Source organism: Hippopotamus amphibius, chromosome 5 (genome assembly GCF_030028045.1).
Source record: "Hippopotamus amphibius kiboko isolate mHipAmp2 chromosome 5, mHipAmp2.hap2, whole genome shotgun sequence".
Taxonomy (NCBI): domain Eukaryota; kingdom Metazoa; phylum Chordata; class Mammalia; order Artiodactyla; family Hippopotamidae; genus Hippopotamus; species Hippopotamus amphibius.
Genome location: NC_080190.1, coordinates 27,996,036 through 28,018,259, shown reverse-complemented (window position 1 = coordinate 28,018,259; position 22,224 = coordinate 27,996,036). Strand labels below are relative to the sequence as shown.

General features: G+C 42.8%; 1 protein-coding gene across 9 annotated transcripts in view; it reads left to right on the top strand.

Annotated features, from left to right (window-relative positions):
• The first annotated feature begins 6,624 nt into the window (after positions 1 to 6,624).
• Positions 6,625 to 22,224, top strand: part of GBF1 (golgi brefeldin A resistant guanine nucleotide exchange factor 1) — a 118,505-nt gene continuing 102,905 nt past the window's right edge. For 7 of the 9 annotated variants that reach the window (XM_057734885.1, XM_057734880.1, XM_057734883.1 and 4 more), the window contains exons 1-3: positions 6,650 to 6,882; positions 18,046 to 18,154; positions 20,059 to 20,125. In XM_057734885.1, the coding sequence (XP_057590868.1) occupies positions 18,059 to 18,154; positions 20,059 to 20,125 (163 nt within the window). In that variant the 5' untranslated portion in view covers positions 6,650 to 6,882; positions 18,046 to 18,058. Of the gene's footprint in view, positions 6,883 to 18,045; positions 18,155 to 20,058; positions 20,126 to 22,224 lie in introns of all 9 variants that reach the window. The other 2 variants (XM_057734884.1, XM_057734879.1) reach the window with 2 other exon arrangements.

The following is a 22,224-nucleotide window of genomic DNA, read 5'->3' as shown; positions in this document are numbered from 1 at the left end:
TGAACAGAGAAGAAAAGATTTGGGTGGTGTCTTTCTCTTGTGGTCACCCCCAACTCAGCTCCAGCCTGCCTCCTCTGCCCTCCCTTCCTGGACCTGGGTTCTGGGCCTACACTCACATCCTTGAGCAGGGGGCAGGCAGGGATCAGATCAGGATGTTTGGTTTGGTAGAGGAGCTACGCATTTGGGGAGCTCCCTAGAACTCTTCTTGGGGAGGGGCAGGGGTAATGGCTGGCATCTGAAGCCTAGGGTAGGGTGTCCCATCTGTCTTTGAGAATCTTCCCATGACTAGGTGACAAGATCATGGATGCTAGCAGGCTGATCTAAGGCTTGAGATGTCACCCTTCCAAACGATGAGTCTGTGCTTACAGGGGACCTACAGTTTGGACATAATAATAGCAATAATGTTTCTTATTTCTGTGATGCTTCTCCATTTGCAAAGGGCTTTCAAATACATGATTTCATTTAACTCTTAAAACCACCTTGAATGGCAGGAATGACCATCCCTATTTCACCTCTAAGAAAACGAGTTTGTCCACAGTTATACAGTTTGAAGAGATTCTAATCTGGCTCTCCTAAGACCAGGGACTGAGCTCTTTCCACTCCTCACCGCTTGCACCCCAGGAACCATTTGTGGTTCTGACATGCACTGATCCTTCCAAGCCGTTAAGCATTCTTTTTCTACTTCCTGCTTCTACCACCTCTCTGGAAATGAGCTCTGGAAGTTTGCTGCCCACTGTGTGCCAAAGAATATTTTCCTATTCATCCTGTGCTTGCGTCATTCCAGTTCTAAGAGGCCCCCTCATCTCTGGTTTCAGGATTTGGGGAGCAAACAAATCTGCTTATCTAGGCCTTCCCTTATTTTGTGGATTTCCATCTTATCTCAATTTCTAGAGGCCTAAATCTTCAAGTTTGCTCTCTCCAGCAGCCCCTGGCTCCCCCTTCTGCCACCATTTTCTGACCCTTCGCTAGGTCCATGACATTCTCCCTAGGAGCCAGTGACTAGTCATGCACTCAGCCAAATGGCTTTATGCAGGGACGGGAGAAGGTTCTGCCTTTTGTTTCCAGTTTATTATAATGCCATGGCTTTTTGGCCTTTTTGGCAAAAGAAACACTCAGGGCCATGGTCTTCAGGGAACCATCTGTAATGCCTTCCCTATGCCTTTCCTGACTCAAAGCCTTTCATTTCACCCATAATTTCAGCAGTTTTCAAAGGCAATGGGAGCACAAGCCCCTTGAAAAGAGTATCAGAATGTGATGGGGGTAATTGGGATGTGACTCTATCAAAGAAGGGCAAGAGACAAAATAATTTGGAAAACAATGTCGAGCTGGTGATAAACTTTAAAATTAAGGAGTGGAGGTGGGAGTGTGGGGAAGACGTTGTATGTCACTCACGGGTGGAGGATGAGATTGTCCCCATGAAACTCAGTCGTCAAATGGGCTGTTTTGCTTACTTACATAGACTGGGAGAGTTCTCTCTACTCTGTTCCCTTCAGCTTAACTGGTCTCTGGTTAAAGAGTAGGAGTCAGGGTGGGCAGTTATTGTATGGGTCCAAAGAAATCTGGGCCCTCTCTCAGCTGTAGAAAAGCAAACAGAGTCGTTGGGTAGGGCTGAGACACCCTTCCCAACCAGAGATGGAGGGTAATGTGTCTCCTTCCCACCTCCTCTCATCCAGCAGGGTGGTGTGGGGATAGATGGAACGGAGGAAGTAAAAAGGGAAACAAGACCACAGGGTTTGCTTTGCTAAAGGGCTGCAGTTTTCTTTTGGGCCTGGGCTCCTGCCCACTGCGGGAAAGGAGACTTAGCCTGCTGACACCCAGGCAGAGTCTGGGGGTGTCTGGTCATCTGTATTGGAATTAGGGGTTGACTCTGAGTTTGTGAGGGAACTGAAGTTGTCAAGGGCTTATGCTAGGCTCCTCCTTGCCCTCCCATTGCCCTTTGTGGTTCATTCCTTCCTTTCCTGGTCTTGGTTCCCACTAGCAGTCCCACCATTGGCTCTCTCTCTACAAATTTGGATTCTGGAAGTCCGGGGTGATGCTCGGATCTCATCTAGTCTGAGTTAGAGAGGGAATGTCTCCCAGCGCCGCTCCAACCCAAGGCCAGGCTTCTGCCTTTGCTCTCACTCCCTACTCCCTGCCCCCGCAGCGCCTAGGAGCAGAGACAAGTTTGCAAAGTGTGAGCTGGGATTCTAGGCAACCCACCACAGCGAACCTCACCGTACACGCAGCAGCTGGGCAGGCGCTGCGGGATAAATGGACATGCCATTCGGCCAGGGACATTCTGTCCACCGCTGCCCGACACAGCGCCTGCTCCGGAGAGACCAACCTCGCTGCCCCGGACATTCTGTCAGCTCTGAGCCCCGCGAGCGCTGCGGACATTCCGTCCGATTCCGTGGCTTCCCCAGGTCGGGACCCATCAGGGCCCTGATACCCCAAGCGGACACGTCAGACCCACCGCCTGGTCGCTCGGATTACCCAGCCTCGGCCCTGAAACCCATACAGCGGCCATCTGACCCGGTCGCTGTCGGGTTCTCACCACACGGCTCCTATCCCAACTGCAAAGCAGCTGGGAAGAGAAGCGTGTGCGTTTAACGCACCCCCGCTCCCGGTCCCTGGAGTCTGAGACCCAGCAGAGGAGCGTCGGGCACTGCCAACTGCCGCCTTGCTGGGCGGCCGCCGCCAGCTTCCCCCGCTGGCCAGGGCCTCGCCAACCCCTTTGGCTCCCCGGCTGTCGGCCCCGCGCCCCAGGATTCCAGGGCGTTTTCTGGTAATGGTTTCCCGACTCTACTCCGTTTCGCTGAGCCCCTGTCCTGACCTCATGTCATGTCTCCGACTTCTCTTCGGATCCCTCGAGTCTTCCCCTTCTCTGTGCCCCGAGTTCTGGCGCTAAGTTTCCCTTTTTCTAAGTCCTGGCCCCAGGTCTGCAGTCCGTCCTCCCAGTCTCGACCCCTTCCCCAGGCACCATTCTCCAGTTCAGCAGCCCTAGGTCCCGTTTTAGGGATCCCGATGTCCGGCTATGGCCCCTCGGCCCCGTGAGTCCCTGTCCCCCGCATGGTCAAGCACTCACAGTGAGTCCCGCAGCAGGCAGACTCCCGGCAGCGGCTGCGGCGGCCGCAGTCTGGAGGGCAAGCAGGGGCCGGAGGCCGGGCACCCGGCCGGGGTGGGGGCCGCCCCCCTGCGCCCGGGCCGCCGCTCCGCTCCGGCGCTCCCGGACTCGCTGCGAGAGAGTAAGCCTCGCCGCGGACTGCCACCCCCCGCCGGTGCCCATTCACTTTATGGCAGCCCAGGGCGCCCCCAGCCCGCCGCTGCGAGCCTCGCGCGTCGGGCCCCGCCCCTTCCAGCTGCGCTGCCGGGGCTCCACCCTTTCCAGCTGTGAATTTTCTGGCCCCGCCTTCAGGGGAGGGGTCCGGCCGGTGTGCCGCCAAGAACCCCGCCCCCTGGCCAATCGGAGGCGCTCCTCAGCAACTGGGCCACGCCCCTCCCCACGTGGTTGAAACCGCGCTACAGAAGAACACTTTGGCAGAACCGAGAGGGCGAGCATAGAGTGGATCAGGTATCCCCGCGGAGCCGGGTCCCGTCGGCGGCGAAGTGGGGCCGGGCCGACACCCCAAGCGAAGTGGAACGGTGCTGGGGGATAGGGCCAGGTGGGAGGGCGCACTGACCGGGAGAGTCCGCGGGGTTTCAGCGCTCAGACTTCGCTGCCGCTCAAGTTACGGCGATTTTCTCCACTTGTCGCTGTCTGTCTCTCTGCCCTTTTGCCTCTGCTCCAATCCTCCCACGTCTTGCCTATTTTTCCTCTTTTTTTTCCTCCGCCACCACTTTGCTCCTGCTGTTTATCTCACTCCTCCCTCCCCTGCCACTTCGAAAGACTAATTTCTCTTTCTGATCCTCTCTTTCCTTTTTTCCTTGCATTTTTCTCTCTTCCTCTTCTTGGCTTCCACCCCCACCCCCAGACCTTTTTTTCCTCTCTTCCAAGGAAGGTGGCTTCGTGGAGAAAGCAGTTTGGAGTGAGACAAACTAAAACAGCATTCTAACGCTGCCACCAGCTGCAACATCGCAGAGTGACCTTGGACAAGTAACTTAACTATGACTCGCTTCCGTCCCCCCCCCACCCCCCCACCCCAAATTAAAGGAGGTTCTAGCTGGATCTCAGGACTTGGGCTGGGCACTCCTCAGAGGCCTGGGCAAGTTCCCTGTCAGTCTGAACTCTTGTCTCACACAGGCTATGTCCTCCCAGCCTTAACAGGACTACCTGCTCCTTGGAGATGCCAAGTTCAGGTCTGTGGGCAAGGTGTGGCCTTGGTGCTTGCAGCTTAGGGAGTTGCAAGGGATAGGACAGATATCCCAAGCAACATGTGGAGTCAGGCTGGGTTGCTAAGGGTGTCCCTGAGGACCCTAAGCCGTATTACATAATATACTTCTAAGGTGAATCTGACTAGTCATGTCTCTGCTTAAAACCCTTCAATGGCTCCTGTTTACCCTCAGGATAAAGGCTAAGCTCCCTTGCCTGTCATAGAAGACTTTCAGGACCTGACCCTGTTTTAATCTCTAATCTCCTAGTGGTTTCCTGCACACTTCTGACAGTAGCATATTTCTAACCAATCTTCATTTTGCCAACTCCTACTCCTCCCTCTAAGCTCCACTCGGGCCTCAATCTCTCTGGGAAGCCTTTCCTGAATTCCCAGGTTAGCCAGATGTCTAGCCTCTTGCTCCCACAACCATCCTGTGTGTACCTCTATTACCTCACCCATCATATTGAAGAGATCAGCTTATGTGTTGTCCCCTATAATGCTAAGATTTAGGAGGGCAAGGACCATGTCTTCCTCATCTTTCTATTCCTAGGTAAAATGTAGATGCTCATGCTGAAATCTAAGAGGGAGATGTTTTGTCTGGTAAGATGGATGTTAGAAGGGGCATTGTCATCTCTCTCCTCATCTCCAACACACAATTCCATTCATGCTTGCAGGCTGATTAGTTTCTGGAGGTATATAGGGGTGGATTTAGAATAGTAGGGAGATTTGGCCCACTTCAAGGATTTTTCAGTTGGTTATCCAGAACCTCTCAATCTGAGGTAGGCCCAGGAGACCAAATCCCAGTTTTCAAATGAAGGTGGAAAATGGCTCAGAGGTAGGCTGAAAAGAGGTGCTGTGGTGGTTTTTCCTCTGTCCCTGACTCTCTTTGGGTGAAAGAGGCAAGATCTTCAGCTGGACCCAGAGATCAGGAGCCCAGCATGCAGGTACAGGAAGCTGTTAAGGAGTCTGTCAGGTCTGATATCAGATCTGATGGTTTCTTCATATTAGAGGACTATAGCACAAGGATGGTCTTTGGATGTCTGGTTTTGAGACCACAGTCCTATGGGGTTAGGAATGGAGCGTCCTTGGACTTGAGTCATCCATAAATGGGAGGAAATGGGGAGAGAGTTGGTATCTTTTTCACTGTCTCCCAGGAGCCTCTTCAGGTCTTCAGGGACAACTGTGCTTTATTCCAGGCGATAGGCTGGGAATTTCACCATTCAGTCTGCAAGGAGAAAACTCATCCTTCTGTCCTCTTTCTACACACTCTCACTTCTAGGCAATTCTAAATATCCTAGCAACCTCCATCATCTCTTGCCAGGGGAGAGGCAGCTGGGGGAAGGAGAGTGAAGACTGTGGTGGGCATCTTGCCCTCAGGCCTCTTAGCATTTCCAAGACTTCAGGAAAGGCTTCAGTTTCCTGTCACTGGTGATGTGGAGTAACACGTGTGATTAGCTTTTTTCCAGATAGGTAAGGAGTGTCCAAGGCTTAGGAGCTGGGACAGTCTGATAAACTAAAGCATAAGCGGTAACGAGGAGCAGTGAAAAAGAGAGCGGGACTGGGGGTGAGGACAGCTAAGTTTGTTTCTCTGCTTTGTCATTAACTGGCTATACAAACGTGGAGGTCATCTTTCCATTCTGGGATTCAATTTCCTGCTCTGTAAAATTAAAGGACCTTAATTAGATATCCAAACTTTCTATCACCTCCCATTGTCTCTATTTCAGGATGATAAGAATGGAGCACAAGACGTAGAAACAAAGTTGGGATGGGACAGACTCATTTATGAGAAGCCAAACACGGCAAGCAGACGCGATGGTGGGGGAAGGGAGGTTTGGAATAGATTGCTCCCTCTATCCTGGTGGGAGCTCAGAGTTGTCTCGAAATGATCCCTCAAGGGTCAAGATATTGACCCAGGTGACTTTAATAGGGAGTGGCGGCGGGCTTGCGCGTAGGGGTAGTAGGGTGGTCCACTCAGGCTCTCAAAACGGACTCCGCCCCCTTTCCAGCAAATCATAGCTTTATTCCCCATAATGCCCAGCAGCCACTGCCAAGCCGTGCACTGCAACCGAACTCTACCTAACTCCACCTCTCCAACGGCCTAGCACCGTTTCTCCTTTTTTATTGGTTCACAGAACTGTCACTCAGAGAGGTCTCGTATCCGTTGGTTGTCCCCTGCCTACCTTTTCTTTCCCTTGTAATCTCGCCTCTTTAGACACTACCCGCCTCCCGAAGCCCGTTTCGTTTCTTCGATTGGATAGCTGGAATGCCACTTTTCATGATGCAAAGCTATGATTGGCTATGCGCGGCAGGGCTCGCGCAGTTACCAGGCAGCGGGCTAGACTGAGGCTAGTTACCACGTCAGTGAGCTGACAGGGAAGGTAACCGGCAACACCGCCCGTTCCGGCCGACTCTTCCTGGCCGACTGTGCGGGCCTTGACTTCGGCCTCAACTCCCAGAAACGGGCTCCTTCCCTGCTTCCATCTGCCATCAGAGCCGGGAGAGCCGCTCGGAGAGGCCTTCGGGGCCAGGGCTGGACATGAGCAGCGGCTGCGGGTCCCGGCACTAGGTCCCGCCATTTTGGATCCGCTGACAGGTCAGCGAAGTCTCTTCTTAGAGTGCCAGTGCCGTGAAGGCCTCCCTGACATCGCGAGAGGAAATAAGGGGAGGAGGGTCCTTAAACTGAATGAGTCCGGGTGGGTTGAGGACGTAGGGGCAGGAACGAGACGAGGGAGAGACTGTTGTGGGAGGGAACTGGGAGAGGTGCAGGGGGCAAAGGTCAGGCCCTTGCCACCGAAGGGGCGACTGCAGCTCTGGCTTTTGATCCCTTGTGGGTACCGGAATCCTTTTCCGTGTGTTCCCAGGCTTTATCTAGCTGTCAGTTCCTCTCTTCTGGAGCTTTCTGCATCCTAAAGAGCCCAGTCCTCAGAAACTGAAAGCAAATATGAAGAGTATTGTATCTACTTTTCAGGGGTGATTTTTAGACCTTAGATGTGAGAGTCTCTCCAGATTCTGTGCAGCGCCAACTTCTGTGTGACTGCCTCATTAATACAGCTGAACTGCTTCATTAATAATGATGAACTAATACAGCCTAGACCAGGTAGTGAGAGGCGGTGTGAAAGAACTGAGGCCAGCCTCTTGGGGACCTGGGCTAAGAGAAGGCTTTCCTTGTATGGGCTGCTCACCTGCCAGTCTGGGTTTGTATGTAAACACTGGACTTATTTTCTGAGCCTGTTTCTTCTTTTACACAATCTTTTACAAATATTCTCTTCTGGCATATGTTATTGGTTGGCATTTCCTCCCCAGGTCTTCACTTGGCCTGAGATGAGATTCAGTCTCAAGGAAGCCACTCTATTATGACATATTTGGACGAGAGCAGAGAGGGATCTGAATACCTGTGAAGTTTGTACTGTTGGCCTATTATTTTTAGTGGGTAAGAAAAGTCATGAGAGGTGTTTGGTCATTTTAAAAGTGGTAGGGTCAGGGCAGCAGAGTGAATGATGGAACGTAACCCCAAAGAATGTAGTTTATGGTGCTGTGATGACCTTTGATAAACTGCTGTATTGTAAAGCTATAAAAGTCCCTCAGGGGTAAAGAATGCCTTTAAAAATGAGGAATAGTGTAGGTGAAGTGTCTTTTAATACACGACGGAGAAATTTGTATGCCTTTAAATCAGGTACACAAGGCAGTCCTCTGAGCCCTGTGGAGGGTACAAATAGAAAGGTCCATTTAGGGATTGCTCTGCTCAGTTTATGCACTTCTTAAAAGCAGTAGCAATATATATGCACTGGCCTAGCTAGAGCATGTTAACCTAAATGCCTTTTAGCATGTAGTGGACACTCAATAAGTGTTATCTGTACCTAGGATTAGTTTCAGTAAGTGATCCTGACTTGTGGCCTGGTTCTAGCTCTGGCAGTTAGGACTTTTGCATGGTGAGGTAGTAACAAGGAGGATCAAAACCTCATTGTGTTAGAGGGGAAACCTGTCTAGGTTCTAGAGTGGCTAAACTCTGCTCTCCTGAAATTGTGTGTGTGTGTATGTTGGTAGGGGATAGCATTATTTGTACTGATTTTTTTTTAAAATTGGGGTATAGTTGCTTTACAGTATTGTGTTAGTTTCTGCTGTACAACAGTGAATCAGCTATATGTATACATATATCCCTACTCTCTTGGACCTCCTTCCCACCCCACCCCCATCCCACCCATCTAGGTCACCACAGTGCACCTAGCTGCACTCCCTGTGCTATATAGCAGATTCCTACTAGTTATCTGTTTTATACATGGTAGTGTATATATGTCAATCCCAAACTCCAAATTCATCCCACTTCCCCTCCCCCCACCCTGTGTCCACATGTGCATTCTGTATGTCTGTGTCTATATTCCTGCCCTGCAAATAGGTTCATCTGTATCATTTTCTAGATTTCATATATATGCATTAATATACGATATTTGTTTTTCTCTTTCTGACTTACTTCACTCTGTGTGACAGACTCTAGGTCCATCACACATCTCTACAAATGACCCAATTTCGTTCCTTTTTATGGCTGAGTAATATTCCATTGTATAATGTACCACATCTTCTTTATCCGTTCATTTGTTGATGGGCATTTAGGTTGCTGTATTGATGTTTATTGATTTAAAATAAGTGGGGTGGAAATGGTATAGGAAACTATTTGCATTTTAATTTGCTGACCTATATTGTAAAATTTCCAAAAAAGTAATTGAAAGTGGCTAATAAAATGACATACTCACCTCAGTAAGTGTCCAGGTTTGATGGGCCAGCTCTTCTCATCTGGGTTGATACGCCCTGTTGAGTTGATAATGCTTTGCCTAATAGGCAGTCTAGTCTTTGGGTAGATAGTGTGACCAATTCAGCATCTTTTCATTTGGGCATGGAGGTAAGTAAGGCATCAAGGATTTTACCTTTTCTTACTTAAAAAGTCATTTTCTGGATAGGAATAGTTCTTTACTCCCAGCCGCCATCCCAAATCAGAAAATTTGTTCTTCCTTCAAGACTTGTATTTGAGTTTCTTTTTAAAGGTGGCTGTAGACAGTATGTTCTAATCTTGACAGTGATGCTCATTGTTACAGTGGGAACTCAGGTTGTAGACACATCTCCTCATGAGTAGTTGGGCACCAATCCCAGTTGAACTCAAAGTTCTCAGAGTTACACTACTACTTCACTTACCTGTATCCCAGAAGGCAGGATAACTGCTACTTTTAGATAATAACTTCATTGATAGGGTACTTAGGCTGGCTGGTGTGAGTAGCTGGAGAGGAAGAAGACACAGCTCACTGGAAGGATCAGACTAGTCTTTCTACACCGCTTCTATTGATTGATCACAGTCTGTCCCTGTGGTTCAGGGTGACTAATTAGAATGATTCTGCTGTTGGGGTAATTATAGAGTTGAGTTGAAGGGAGAAAGTGAGGTTCATTTTACCTCTGGCTGGAAGGACTGTGTGAATGTAATTGGCAGCTGTTTAGCTTTTATTGTTCCTCTTTTTCTGTATTTCAGTAGGTTCAATGGCAGTTGTTTTAATTAAATGAAAATGTAATAGGGCACTGTGGTGATTTGGAGCCCCAGTTGTAGTGAATGTGATCATGGAAGTAATGACTTGTTGTCATCATGTAAATAAATCAGGAATTACAAGCTCAAGTGCCTGATTATCAGGCAGGTAATATAAATGAGTGAAGTGAGCGAGGAGGGAACGTATTAGGATATAGTAGTGACTGTAGTGTACTGGAATGTGGGCACAGCATGACCATTCTTCCTATTTTTCAGGAGAAACTGAGAATTCTTTTTTTTTTTTTTTTTTTTTTTTGGCACACGGGCTTAGTTGCTCCGTGGCATGTGGGATCTTCCTGGAGCTGGGATCGAACCCGTGACCTCTGCATTGTCAGGCAGATTCTTAACCACTGCGCCACCTAGGAAGCCCGAAACTGAGAATTCTAATCAGTGCGTTTTAAACTGTAGGCAACTAGTTAAATTATTTAAAAACCTTTTACAGGTAGAAAAATATAAGTCTGTGGACTGGATTCTGCTTGATGACAGTGGCAGATGACCTCTGATATACAAAATGGACAGGCCTTATGAGACTTAATCTCTGCACTTCTCTGTGTATAATCACACAGACTCACTTTTTAATCTTTGTCCTGCTCTGGCAACTTTCACCCTTAATTGTCACGTTGGGTGCCCTGAGTGGTTAAAAGATGAATGAGGGAAAGAAATCTTGTTTCATTTTTCATCTCCAAGCTGACAGAAAGGACATCTTTGGACAACTTTGGGCTTATCTCAGTAGCTCACCTTGCACATAGGTCTTGATGTAACCTCAGAATCTCCTTAGAGGGAGGAGGTGGAATGGCAGAGCTGAGGTACACCAGTCACCTGATTATCAGGTTGGGCAGATTTTCCATTCATATCCTGTCAGGGCACCAGCTTTTTTCTTGGTTTGAGTTTCTCTTACTTCCACTCTCTGAGTAAATTAATTTCTTTCTTTTTCTTTTTCTCTTTCTTTCTTTCTTTCTTTTCTTTCTTTCTTTCTTTCTTTCTTTCTTTCTTTCTTTCTTTCTTTCTTTCTTTCTTCTTTTCTTTATCTTTTTCTTTTTTTAGGGATCATTAAGAATTTGTTGTAACAAAGTATTCATTGTATAGGAAGATAAGAGCATGAGTAAATTTCTTGAGCCCAGTAAGTTGTTTACTAGTTCAGTAATTTTTGGTCACTCTCAACAAAGCACAGAACTGTGGCATGTTCCTTGCTTAGCTCTGGAAACCTTAAAAGCTCTGCATCTTTGATGCTTCTCTGGGATGTTCAAGAGATTGAGTGAAGATAAATCTTGGAAGCACCAGTTGATGGTTGTTCAGCTCCCTGGTACCTTCTACCCTCTCAGAAAGCCCATCAGAGTTTTCATAGTTTACATAGCTCTGTATTAGTCATCAAAGCACCATAAAAAAGAAGAAAAACCTGAGTCTTTGCCTGTGGAGAATCTAATTTCTAACTGGATAAGAACAACTTTTTTTTAAAGAACTTTTATTGAGATACAGTTGACATACAATAAACTGCATATGTTTAAAGCGTACAATTTGATAGTTTTTTTTTCTTATTAGTAATGTATGTATGGCAATCCCAATCTCCCAATTCATCCCACCCCAACACCCCCCGCTTTCCCCACTTGGTGTCCATATGTTTTGGATATGAACAACTTTTAAGCAGTGAAGAAAAAATAACTTAATTGTCTACTAACAATCTATTTAGAACCAAAGAAAATAAGACAGATATACACATATATGAAGACTTGACAATTACATAAAGAATTGTATGTTTCACAGAGAAATGTGAACATGCTAATAGCATATGAAGAGACTTCAGGAAGATAGTTGTGAAAACAGAGCATTATGATTTGACTGGCGGGTAAATGTGGGTTCTTTTTGTCCATAGAGCAGCTAATATGGAAGGTTTGTAACTTCTAGTAGAGAAACAAACATGGAATACAGAAAGGTTTGCCTGCCTGGCTTAGAGTTCTTGTCTTCTGTGAAGTAATTGTTCTCATAAGAGGTGGATATGAGCAGCACCAGAATTGAAGAATCAGTCTTGATATTCTTTCATTTATTTATTTGTTCTTTCAGTATTTATTATTTTTCTTACTACGTATTAGGCATTGGGGATAAAAAGGTGATAAATTATGGTCTCTTCCCAAGATGCTCATGGACTCATGGGAGAGACAGAGTAAATAAATAATTAAAAATGAGTATAAGATATGTTTAAATAGAGGTATGTACAGTGCCATGGGGTGACACAAAAGGAGTACTGATACTCTCTGGGGGAGTGGGTTAGCTAGGGAAGACTTCACAGAGCAGGCATTATCATAATAACAGCCAACCTTTTGGAGTTTTAATATTCCTAATAGCATGGCAGGCCTTACAACTAATGGATGAGGAGGTACTGTCTCCATTTTGCAATGGAGAACTGCAAACTGAGGCTCAGAGAGTCTAAGAAACTTGGCTAAGATCATATAGGTAATAACAGTCAAGAATACCACTGTGGTATTCTGACTCTCTCATTGACTTTTGGATAGAATGAGTAAGGATTTACCAGGTGGACAAGAGTGGGAAAAAGTATTTAAAACAGAAAAGGAACAGCATGCACAAAGGCAGACAGCAAAAACCATGACTTTAAAAATAAGGAACTTTTGATGGTCTATTTTATACAAAGAGTATATACAGCATATGTGGGGCATCAGTGTCCCCAACCCAGCTTAAAAAACAGAACATTTCCAAAACTGGGGCAATGTGTATGCCCTTCCCTATTAGTCACATATCCCCTCCCCTTAGCCAACTATTGTAAATTTTTTTGTGCATTTCCCTGGGGTATAGTCTTAGCAGTGGAACTGCTGAGGTATAGAAATGAAGTTCTTCAGCTTTGCAAGATAATGTCAAATTGTTATCCAAGCCAGTTGTATCAATTTACAGACTCACCAGCCGCTTGTTCTGTATTTTTACCAGCTTTTGGTATTGTCATATTAAAATTTTGTGCCATTTTGGGGTATCTCATTATAATCTTATTTTGTAATTCCCTAACTATTAATGAAGCTAATAGTCTTTTCATATATTTATTTACTGTTTATATTTTCCTTATTCTGTGAAATGCCTGTTCATTTCTGTTGCCAGTTTTGGGAGGGTTTATATGTCTATTCTTATAGTTTTGTAGCCATTTTACCATAGATATTGCTTTTTTATTATATATGTTACATATTTTTTCTCTCAGTTTGTGATTTATCTTTTCCCTCTTTTTTATGGTGTCTTTTGAATAAATGTCTTCCATTTTTTTTTTTTTTTTTTTTTTTGAGTGCACGAGCTTAGTTGCTCCGCGGCATGTGGGATCTTCCTGGAGCAGGGATCGAACCCGTGTCCCCTGCACTGGCAGGCAGATTCTTAACCACTGCGCCACCTAGGAAGCCCAATGTCTTCAATTTTAACATGGTTTCATTTACCAATTTTTTTTTTTAATGGGTTGTGCTTTTTGTTTCCTATTTAGGTACTTCTTTCCTATGCTGAGATTACAAAAATATTCTCATATATTCTTTTTTTTTTTTTTGGCCACACTGTGCGGCTTGCAGGGTCTCAGTTCCCCAACCAGGGATTGAACTTGGGCCACAAAAGTGAAAACGCTGAATCCTAACCACTAGACCACCAGGGAACTCCCTCATATATCCTAAAAGTTTTTAAGTTTTTCTTTTTCACATTTTAAGTCTTTATTTTAAATAGAATTTTTGTTATTCCATGAAGGATCCAATTTATTTTCTGTTTCTCCTGCTTTTGGTTAGATCTAGAGGGAATTGCAAGTTGATATAGTGCTCCTCTTTGGATCCTCTTGGGGTGAGTAACTGGGATGCTGCAAAGCACCAGTGGAATCCTATAGACCCAGTTTTAAACAGATAGTGCTTTCAAAGACTATATGGTTGCTCAGAGTCTCTGGGGAGATAAGCCAGTGGCTTTTCTGACTGGAGGATGTTAGTTGGTGTGTTTTTGGTCATTCCTTCTTATATTATTTCTTTTTCTTTCTTTTTTTTTTTACAAATTTATTTATTTATTTATTGGTTGCATTGGGTCTTCGATGCTGCACACAGGCTTTCTGTAGTTGCTGTGAGCGGGCGCTACGCTTCTCTTGTTTGTGGAGCACGAGCTCTAGGCACATGGGCTTCAGTAGTTGTGGCACATGGGCTCAGTAGTTGTGGTGCACAGGCTTAGTTGCTCCTCAGGATCCTCCCAGAGCAGGGATCGAACCCATGTCCTCTGCATTGGCAGGTGGCTTTTCAACCACTGCGCCACCTAGGAAGTCCCCTTCTTATATTATTTCTGATAAAAGGTAAACCTTAAGCTCTTTTCTGCCATACTCATGAGGTCTCTCTTGGCCTTTGTGACCTTGTGACAAGGGGTTCTAGGCCATTGGCTACCAGACAGCAAGTGGTTTATCAGAGCTTCCCATTTGAACATCAAGGACAAATTCCATTGGGAGATTCTTGGGTGAGGAGACATACTCAGAGGCTTAGAGGGAGATTAGGCAACTCTGCATAGTACTTGAAAATAATTCCTCTTTATTCCTTACATGTTTCTTTTTACTAAGAAGAGAAACTTAAGACAATGATTTTTTGCTTAGATCTTTGCTGTCTTAGAAAATTGTTAGCTTTTGATGCCTAATGAATTTTGATCAAATATTAGGTGATTACTTCAGTTGGTATCCCAATTCAAAATTTATTTCCTCCAAAATTTATTTCCTTCCAAATAGCATGTAGATCCTATTAGATCTCAGTTAAGTACTATTGACACTTTTGTTTGCAATTTGTAGTATAGTGTTGTTATTTACTTGTTGCCTTGTTGTTCTCAGTGTAGGTGTTTTCCTCATTCTCTTAGTTCTTTAAAAGAGAATGTAAAGGGATTTCCCCTGTGGTCCAGTGGTTAAGACTCTGCTCTTCCACTGCAGGGGGTACGGGTTCGAATCTGTGGTCAGGAAACTAAGATCCCACATGCTACGCAGCGCTACCAAAAAAAAAAAGGGGAGAGAATTAAAGCTTATTTGATAGTGGCCCTCTCCAGGCCCCCCCAAATATTTTTTACAATGATAGGTGGTCAGTATATATAGTATATTCATTGAAAGACCTCTGTGATATGCCCCCCCCACTTGCTTTTCTAGCTTTACCTGCTATCATTCTTCTAGGAATAGTGTTTCAACAAGTCAGGAATAATCAGGATCCCCTAAATACATACTGAATTTTCCCACCAATAAGCCTTTACTTTGCCATTTTCTTCTTATATTTTTGACTGTTTGAATCCTGTCTTTCATTTGCCTTTCCAGGGCCCTCTGCCAGAAATAATTTTCTTTGCTTCACTACTGTGACACTGTGTATCACTCATGTATTGGAGATATGTATGAGTTTGTGTGTAAATGTATGTTTTTAATCTACTTGATTATAAATTCCTTGTGGGTGGGTAGGGACAATTCTGTATGACTCTGGCATTTTGTTTAGCATGTGCTAAGTAATATCTGGTTGACTGAAATAAATGTTTTTTAGTTAATTAACTTTGCTGCTCTTAATCATTTACACATGGAATAATACAACTACTTTTTTTTTTAGTTTATTTATTTATTTTTGGCTGCATTGGGTTTTCGTTGCTGTGTGCAGGCTTTTCTCTAGTTGCAGCAAGCAGGGGCTACTCTTCGTTGTGGTGCTTGGGCTTCTCAGTGTGGTGGCCTCTCTTGTTGTGGAGCACGGGCTCTAGGCAGGCAGGCTTCAGTAGCTGCAGCACATGAGCTCAGTAGTTGTGGCTCGAGGGCTCTAGAGCGCAGGCTCAGTAGCTGTGGCGCATGGGCTTAGTTGCTCCATGGCAAGTGGGATCTTCCCAGACCAGGGATCGAACCCGTGTCCCCTGCATTGGCAGGCAGATTCTTAACCACTGCGCCACCAGGGAAGTCCCTACAACTACTTTTCTAAAGCACCTATTCATTTAAAAAACTCAGTTAATTAAAATTTAAAAATAGGTAATAGGTAATATATGCATGTGACACAAAATTCAAAAAGTACAAAAGAATATATAGAGAAAAAAAGTACGTCTTCCTCTTACCACTGTTCCCCAGTTCCTTTCTCTGGAGGCAACCTCTGTTGGGAGTCTCTTAAAAATCCTTCTAGAGATCTAGAACATATTCATCTTGCCTAAATAATTTAAGGAAGGAGAGATACTAGAGATTTTACTTTTTCTTCTCTGTTTCTTTAAATTTTTTTGAATTTATCTTCTATTTCTTGGTTCTCCTCCTTTTCATCATTGTATGTTCTTATTATTGAATCTTCTCCGTTCATGGAAGAGAACGTTGTCGTGTGCCTAAAAGCATTTAGTCTTCTGAGACTAACCTAGTTGTTTCTTTATATTGTCATTAAAATAAATGTTGTCTTTTGTTGGGCTCCCTTGTGGATTGGGAGAGGTGTTATGGGCCTGGACAAAATTTGTACCAGTTCTTTTTTCCTTTATCATAGTGGTTTTCATACTTCTCACTTTCTTGTGCAAAATATGCAAATAGAGCTGCTTGCAAGGTGTTTTGTTTTCCCTCTATACCTCTCGCTTAGTTTCCTTTTAGATCCTGCTGAACTCTATAAATGCCTTAAGGGCAGAAATTATATCTCATGTCTTTCATAATTATTAATTTTAAAATACATTGGTGGTACAGTAATATGTTCTCCTTGTAAAAAATGAAAACATAGATAAGGCTAAGTATCCTCTGATAACACCCTGATTTCATAGTACCTTCTCTAGAGATAACTATGGTTATTGAGTTTTGGGTACATCCGCCCAGACCTTTTATTCTGTGTTTACATATCTCTCAGTATACCTGTACATTAAGTATACTTAACAACATAGGTGACTCACAAACATAATGTTTCGAGGGAAAAGACAAATCGCAAAAGAATACATACAAAATGATATTAATTATATGAAATATAAAAATATTCAGAATGATACATATTGTCTAAAGATACAGATCAATGAAGTAAAAATATAAAGCAACAAAAGTATAATAAACATCAGATTTAGAATAGTGGGACCTATGGATGAAAAAGAGAAGATTGTAATTAGGGAGAACACATGGAGACTTCAGTTGTACTGTTCTTAATCTGGATACTGGCTTTTATATTACTCTTTATATCTTATTGTATGTTAAATATTGCACATTTTAAAAAACGAAAATCTAATATTTTATGTAGGGTGGGTTGGTTGGTTGGTTTTTACATAATTGGTAACATACAGTCATATATTACAATTTTTTCTTTAATTCCACAGTATGTCTGAAGCTTTTTCCATGTCTTATTTGCTTTGTATCCTTAGCAGTCTGAAAGATGTCCTGTGCTTAGTAGGTGCTTAGTAAGTGAATATTTCTGGAATTCCTCTCTTACGCTGTTAGCCTTACTGTTTTAATTTTCCTTGAGCCAGATCTAAATATTTGTCTAACTGTATGTCTCGTCTCCCCTACCTGCTTTTTATCCCTTTTGCTTTTTAAAAGTTTGTCTTTTCTGAGGAGGGTTTCTAAATAATAGCAAGTGATTAGGTTGATTTTACATGCTCCTAGGGTTTTCTCTATGCCAAGAAGAGTCTGCCTTTCAGTCTGCTTATTAGAGATTTCCTGCTATAAGCAAGTGAACTTGACTTTTCAGAAATTTTCAAAGGTAGTAAGTATCACTGCCACTGTCCAGTTTTCTGGAGCTGACTTGGCAGAATGGGTGTAGTCTATAAACTGACATTATAACTGTGATTCCAAACCAGGGCTATTTTTCTCACAGCCTTCATTCTTTTAACCTAAACCTTCATTATTTATTGAGTTGATAAAAAAGAAAAAACAGAAGGAAGACCTGAAATATTTCTTTAACAAACTAGCAACACGGATGTATCTGCATATCTATATGCTTTATAGGAAAGATTTGGGGGACTAGTGACTGAGAAATTTGACATGCTTGGTAGAGATTGTTGAGATGCCTTTGAGAAATTTTCAGGTGTGATGCTTTTTTAGTTGTATCTTGAACTTCCAGAGATCTCTAGAAGAGCCAGGTAGTTGGATTTATAATATAAGAAGGACTTCATCCCGTCTTAGTATTACAGGTGGGAAACCTTGGTACTGAGAAGTTAAATCATAGTTCTAACCTTATCAGGTACTGATTTAAGCATGGGTATGGTCTTGGATAACCAAATAGTAACTAACTTTTTTCTTAACTGTTTCAGTAGCTTTGCCAGGATGGTGGATAAAAATATTTACATCATTCAAGGGGAAATTAACATTGTGGTTGGGGCCATCAAACGAAATGCCCGATGGAGCAGCCATACTCCATTGGTAAGTGGGGGATGGGCAGAAAACTTGGTCACTGAGTTTTTGTAGGGGATCTGATGGGTGGTTAAAACAGTAATCAATTTCCTGGTAATAATGATAATAGGAATTCAGAGCTTTTTAGAAGGTTATCAAGGACCCTTCTGTTTTATTTCAACTAGAGTCAAATTTATAAGCTGCCTTTTTTTCTCTGGAACCTAAAAGGTGATACCATTTTTCTTCTAGCTTTTTCCATAAACAACTTAAGCTAGTACTTGGGATCCTTAATATGACTAAAAATGTCAGAAAGATTCCTGATCTTCTAATTCCCAAGAACTATAATTAGCTATCAAATTCATTTCAATTAGTTTAGTTATTGATACATGGAATATGGCTTGGTAATGGTACTCCTTGGGAATTTAGCCAGCTTTCAGGTATCTAGAGCCATGTCTTGCCAATCAGATGAGTAAGATTATCTGTTGCAAAGCTGACTTTCTGTGTTGCGTATCTATGTTCAAGGATATTTTTTTGTACAGTTCTATAAAATAGTTATTGGTACAGCTGTAAAATCAAGTTTAGACATTTCCAACTTGGTGAATATGTATGTGTGTGTTTAGAAATTTCTCATGTTCATTTATAAAAATGGATATTTTTAGAAGTAAGAGTAGAGTCAGGAATGTCTTGGAAATGAATGTATGTGATTATGATGACTGTGAAGAAAGAGAGGAGACAGAATGATACACGTCATAGTATGTATGTCTTAGTCTGTTTGGGATGCTCTAACCAAATACCACAGGTTGGGTAGCTTATAAAAAACAGATTTTTTTTTTTTTTTTAAACAACAGATATTTATTTCTGGGGGCCAGAAGTTCAGGATCGGGATGTCAGCTTGCTCGGGTGAGGGACTTCTTCTGGGTCTCAGACTTCTCATTGTATCCTCACATAGTAGAAGGGGCAAGGGAACACTCTTGGACCTCTTGTATAAGGGCATTAATTCCATTCATGAGGAATCTGCCCTCATGACCTAATCACCCACCTTAGGATTTCAACATGTAAGTTATCTCTTTTTTTTTTTCTTGTGTCCACTCTGCGTGGCATGTGGGATTTTAGTTCCCTGACCAGGGATTGAACCCGAGCTCCCTGCAGTGGAAGCACAGACTCTTAACCACTGGTCCACCAGGGAAGTCCCAACATAGAATTTTTGAGGGGACACAAACATTCAGATCATAACACGTATAAAGGGCCTAGCAATCTATGATAGCTTGAGTGCTATGGTCATGGTGTAGATTAAGATTAGTATTTCAGGATGTACTATTTTAGGTAAGCCCAGAGTACTTTTATGAGATAAGAGATTAGGGAGACTTCCCTGGTGGCGCAGTGGTTGAGAATCCGCCTGCCAGTGCAGGGGACACGGGTTCGAGCCCTGGTCCGGAAGATCCCACGTGCCACAGAGCTTCTAAGCCCGGGTACCACAACTACTGAGCCTGTGCTTTAGAGCCCTCAAGCCACAACCATTGAGCCCGTGCTCCACAACAAGAGAAGCCACTGAAATGTGAGGCCCATGCACTTCAACGAAGAGTAGCTCCAGCTCACTGCAACTAGAGAAAGCCTGCACACAGCAATGAAGACCCAACGCAGCCAATGAATAAATAAATTTATTTAAAAAATACATTAACTGAGTATCTGCTATGTATAAATAAGTCTTAAACTAAAGAGAATAATCTGTTGTGACTCTTAAGTAAAATAATTTAAAAAAAGAGAGAGAGAGATTAGGGAATTGGAAAAACGAACTATGGCTAACTTTCTTTTCCTCAGAGGGAAAATACTGAATTTTCTGGTTGGATTCAAAGAGCCCTTGATCTGTCTTTATTTCCTTTTTCCTCTTGGCCTGATACTGAATTTTTTTTTTTTTTTTAATCTGTGCATTACAGGATGAAGAACGGGATCCTCTGCTGCATAGTTTCAGTCATCTAAAGGAGGTTTTAAACAATGTAACAGGTAAATGTGTTTGATTTGTTGCAGGGATGGACAAACTTTTTCTGTAAAATATTATATAATAAATATTTTAGGCTTTGCAGGCTGTAGCAACTGAGCAACTAACTACTCAACTCTGCCATTGTAGCTCAAATGCAGACTCACATACTACTTGAGTGAATGTTAATAAAATTTTCTTTCAAAAAACAGGCTGCAAGCCAGGTGTGGCCCACGGGTATAGTTTGCCGTGGTTTACTTTATTGCTGATCCTTCGTAGAGTTCCTAGTAGAGTGTCCCACTTTAGTGGGGAATCAGCATTCTTACAGTTATCAGCTTCATACAATTTATTGCTTGAGTTATAAGTTATTTTGGCTATTTTTGTTTTTGTTTTGTTTTGTTTTAACTACTTCCTTTCTCTAACTCATGTATGCCGTAAGATAGGAAGTTGGTGGAACCAGTGAGGTTTTTAACACTTGCAACAAAACCCTTCTCTTACAGAAAATCATTGTTGATCTTAGGGTCTTAGCTCTCTGTAATGCAGATCTTTTAGTCTTCTGTCGTTCCCAGAATCTTTTGTGTCACACGCTCTGCCCCTGTTTTCCTGATCATAATCATCTTACATAATATTCATATGTTTAGAATTTTCAAAGCCACTTTCACATTTATTACCTTATTGAACTTTTTTTTTTACTTGTTTTATTTTTTGGATAGGCAACTTTATTTTTTCTTCTAGTTTCATTGAGATGTAATTGACATACAGCACTGTTTAAGGTGTATATGCTTTGACTTACATACATTATGAAATGATTACCACAGTAAGTTTAGTGAACATCTGTCATCTCATATGTATACAAAATTAAAGAAATAGAAAAAAAATTTTTTCTCCTTGTGATGAGAACTCTTAGGATTTACTCTCTTAACAACTTTCATATATAACACAACAGTGTTAATTATATTTATAATGTTGAATGTTACATCCCTAGTACTTACTTATCTTATAACTGGAAGTTTGTACCTTTTGGCTCCTTTCATCCCCTGCCTCTGGTAAATATAAACCTGAACGCTCTTTCTATAAGTATGTTTATTTTTGAAAGAGCATTGACCTACAGTACTGTTAGTTATTGTTATGCACATTGATTTGATATTTCTGTACATTTCAAAATGATCACCGTGGTAAGTCTAGTTACCATATCTTATTGAACTTTTACACAACCCTTTGGGGGAGGCATGGCAGATATTGTCCCCCTTTTATGAATGAAGTTGAAGCCCAGAGATATTTTAAGTGATTTAGCTGAGGTCACACTGATCCTAAGAAGTGGAGTCAAAACTAGAATTCAGGCCACTGATGCCTGGTTTAGTGCCCTGTTCTGCATTGCTTCTGTTCATACAATTAGAGGAGAATGTACCCAGGAAGTGCCTTATATTATGTATAAAAACATATCAAAGGAGGAGGCAAGTCTCAACTCTGGGTTTTTCAAGGGGGGAGATACAGACCTAAAGGGAAAGCCTCAGAACTGTGTTCCTCTGTTGACTATAAAGGACTTTTGCAATATATATCCCTGGAATGGTTTTAGCTAGTAACATATCTAACACCACAATTGAAATAGTTTTTAGGCTTTTGCAAATTAAATAAATAATAAACAGATTTTCTCCTTTCATGAGAAATGTATCAATAGGAGAATATCTGGAGAAAAATTCCTTTTTACTCTCCTAAACATGGGCTGAAGTTATCTAAGGATTCGCTACAGGTTTCTTTAAAAGAGCAAATTTTACTCAGTTGAAAAGTGTTGGCAGTGTTAGCCAAGAATGATCGAGTAGTATAGGGGAGGTGGTTGTTAGCTAGTTAGCAGGGCTAATGCTGCAACTAGATGGCATGTTCTCATTTTATGGCCTATAAGTGATTTGGGTGCTTTAGAAAGTTGGTGGCTTGCACAGATTTTTTTTTTTTAATTGAAATATAGTTAATTTACAATGTGTTAATTTCTGCTGTACAGCAGTGACTCAGTTATACATATATACATTCTTTTTTATATTGTTTTCCATTATGGTTTATCCCAGGATACTAAATATAGTTCCCTGTGCTATATACAGTAGGATCTTGTTCATCCATTCTATATGTAATT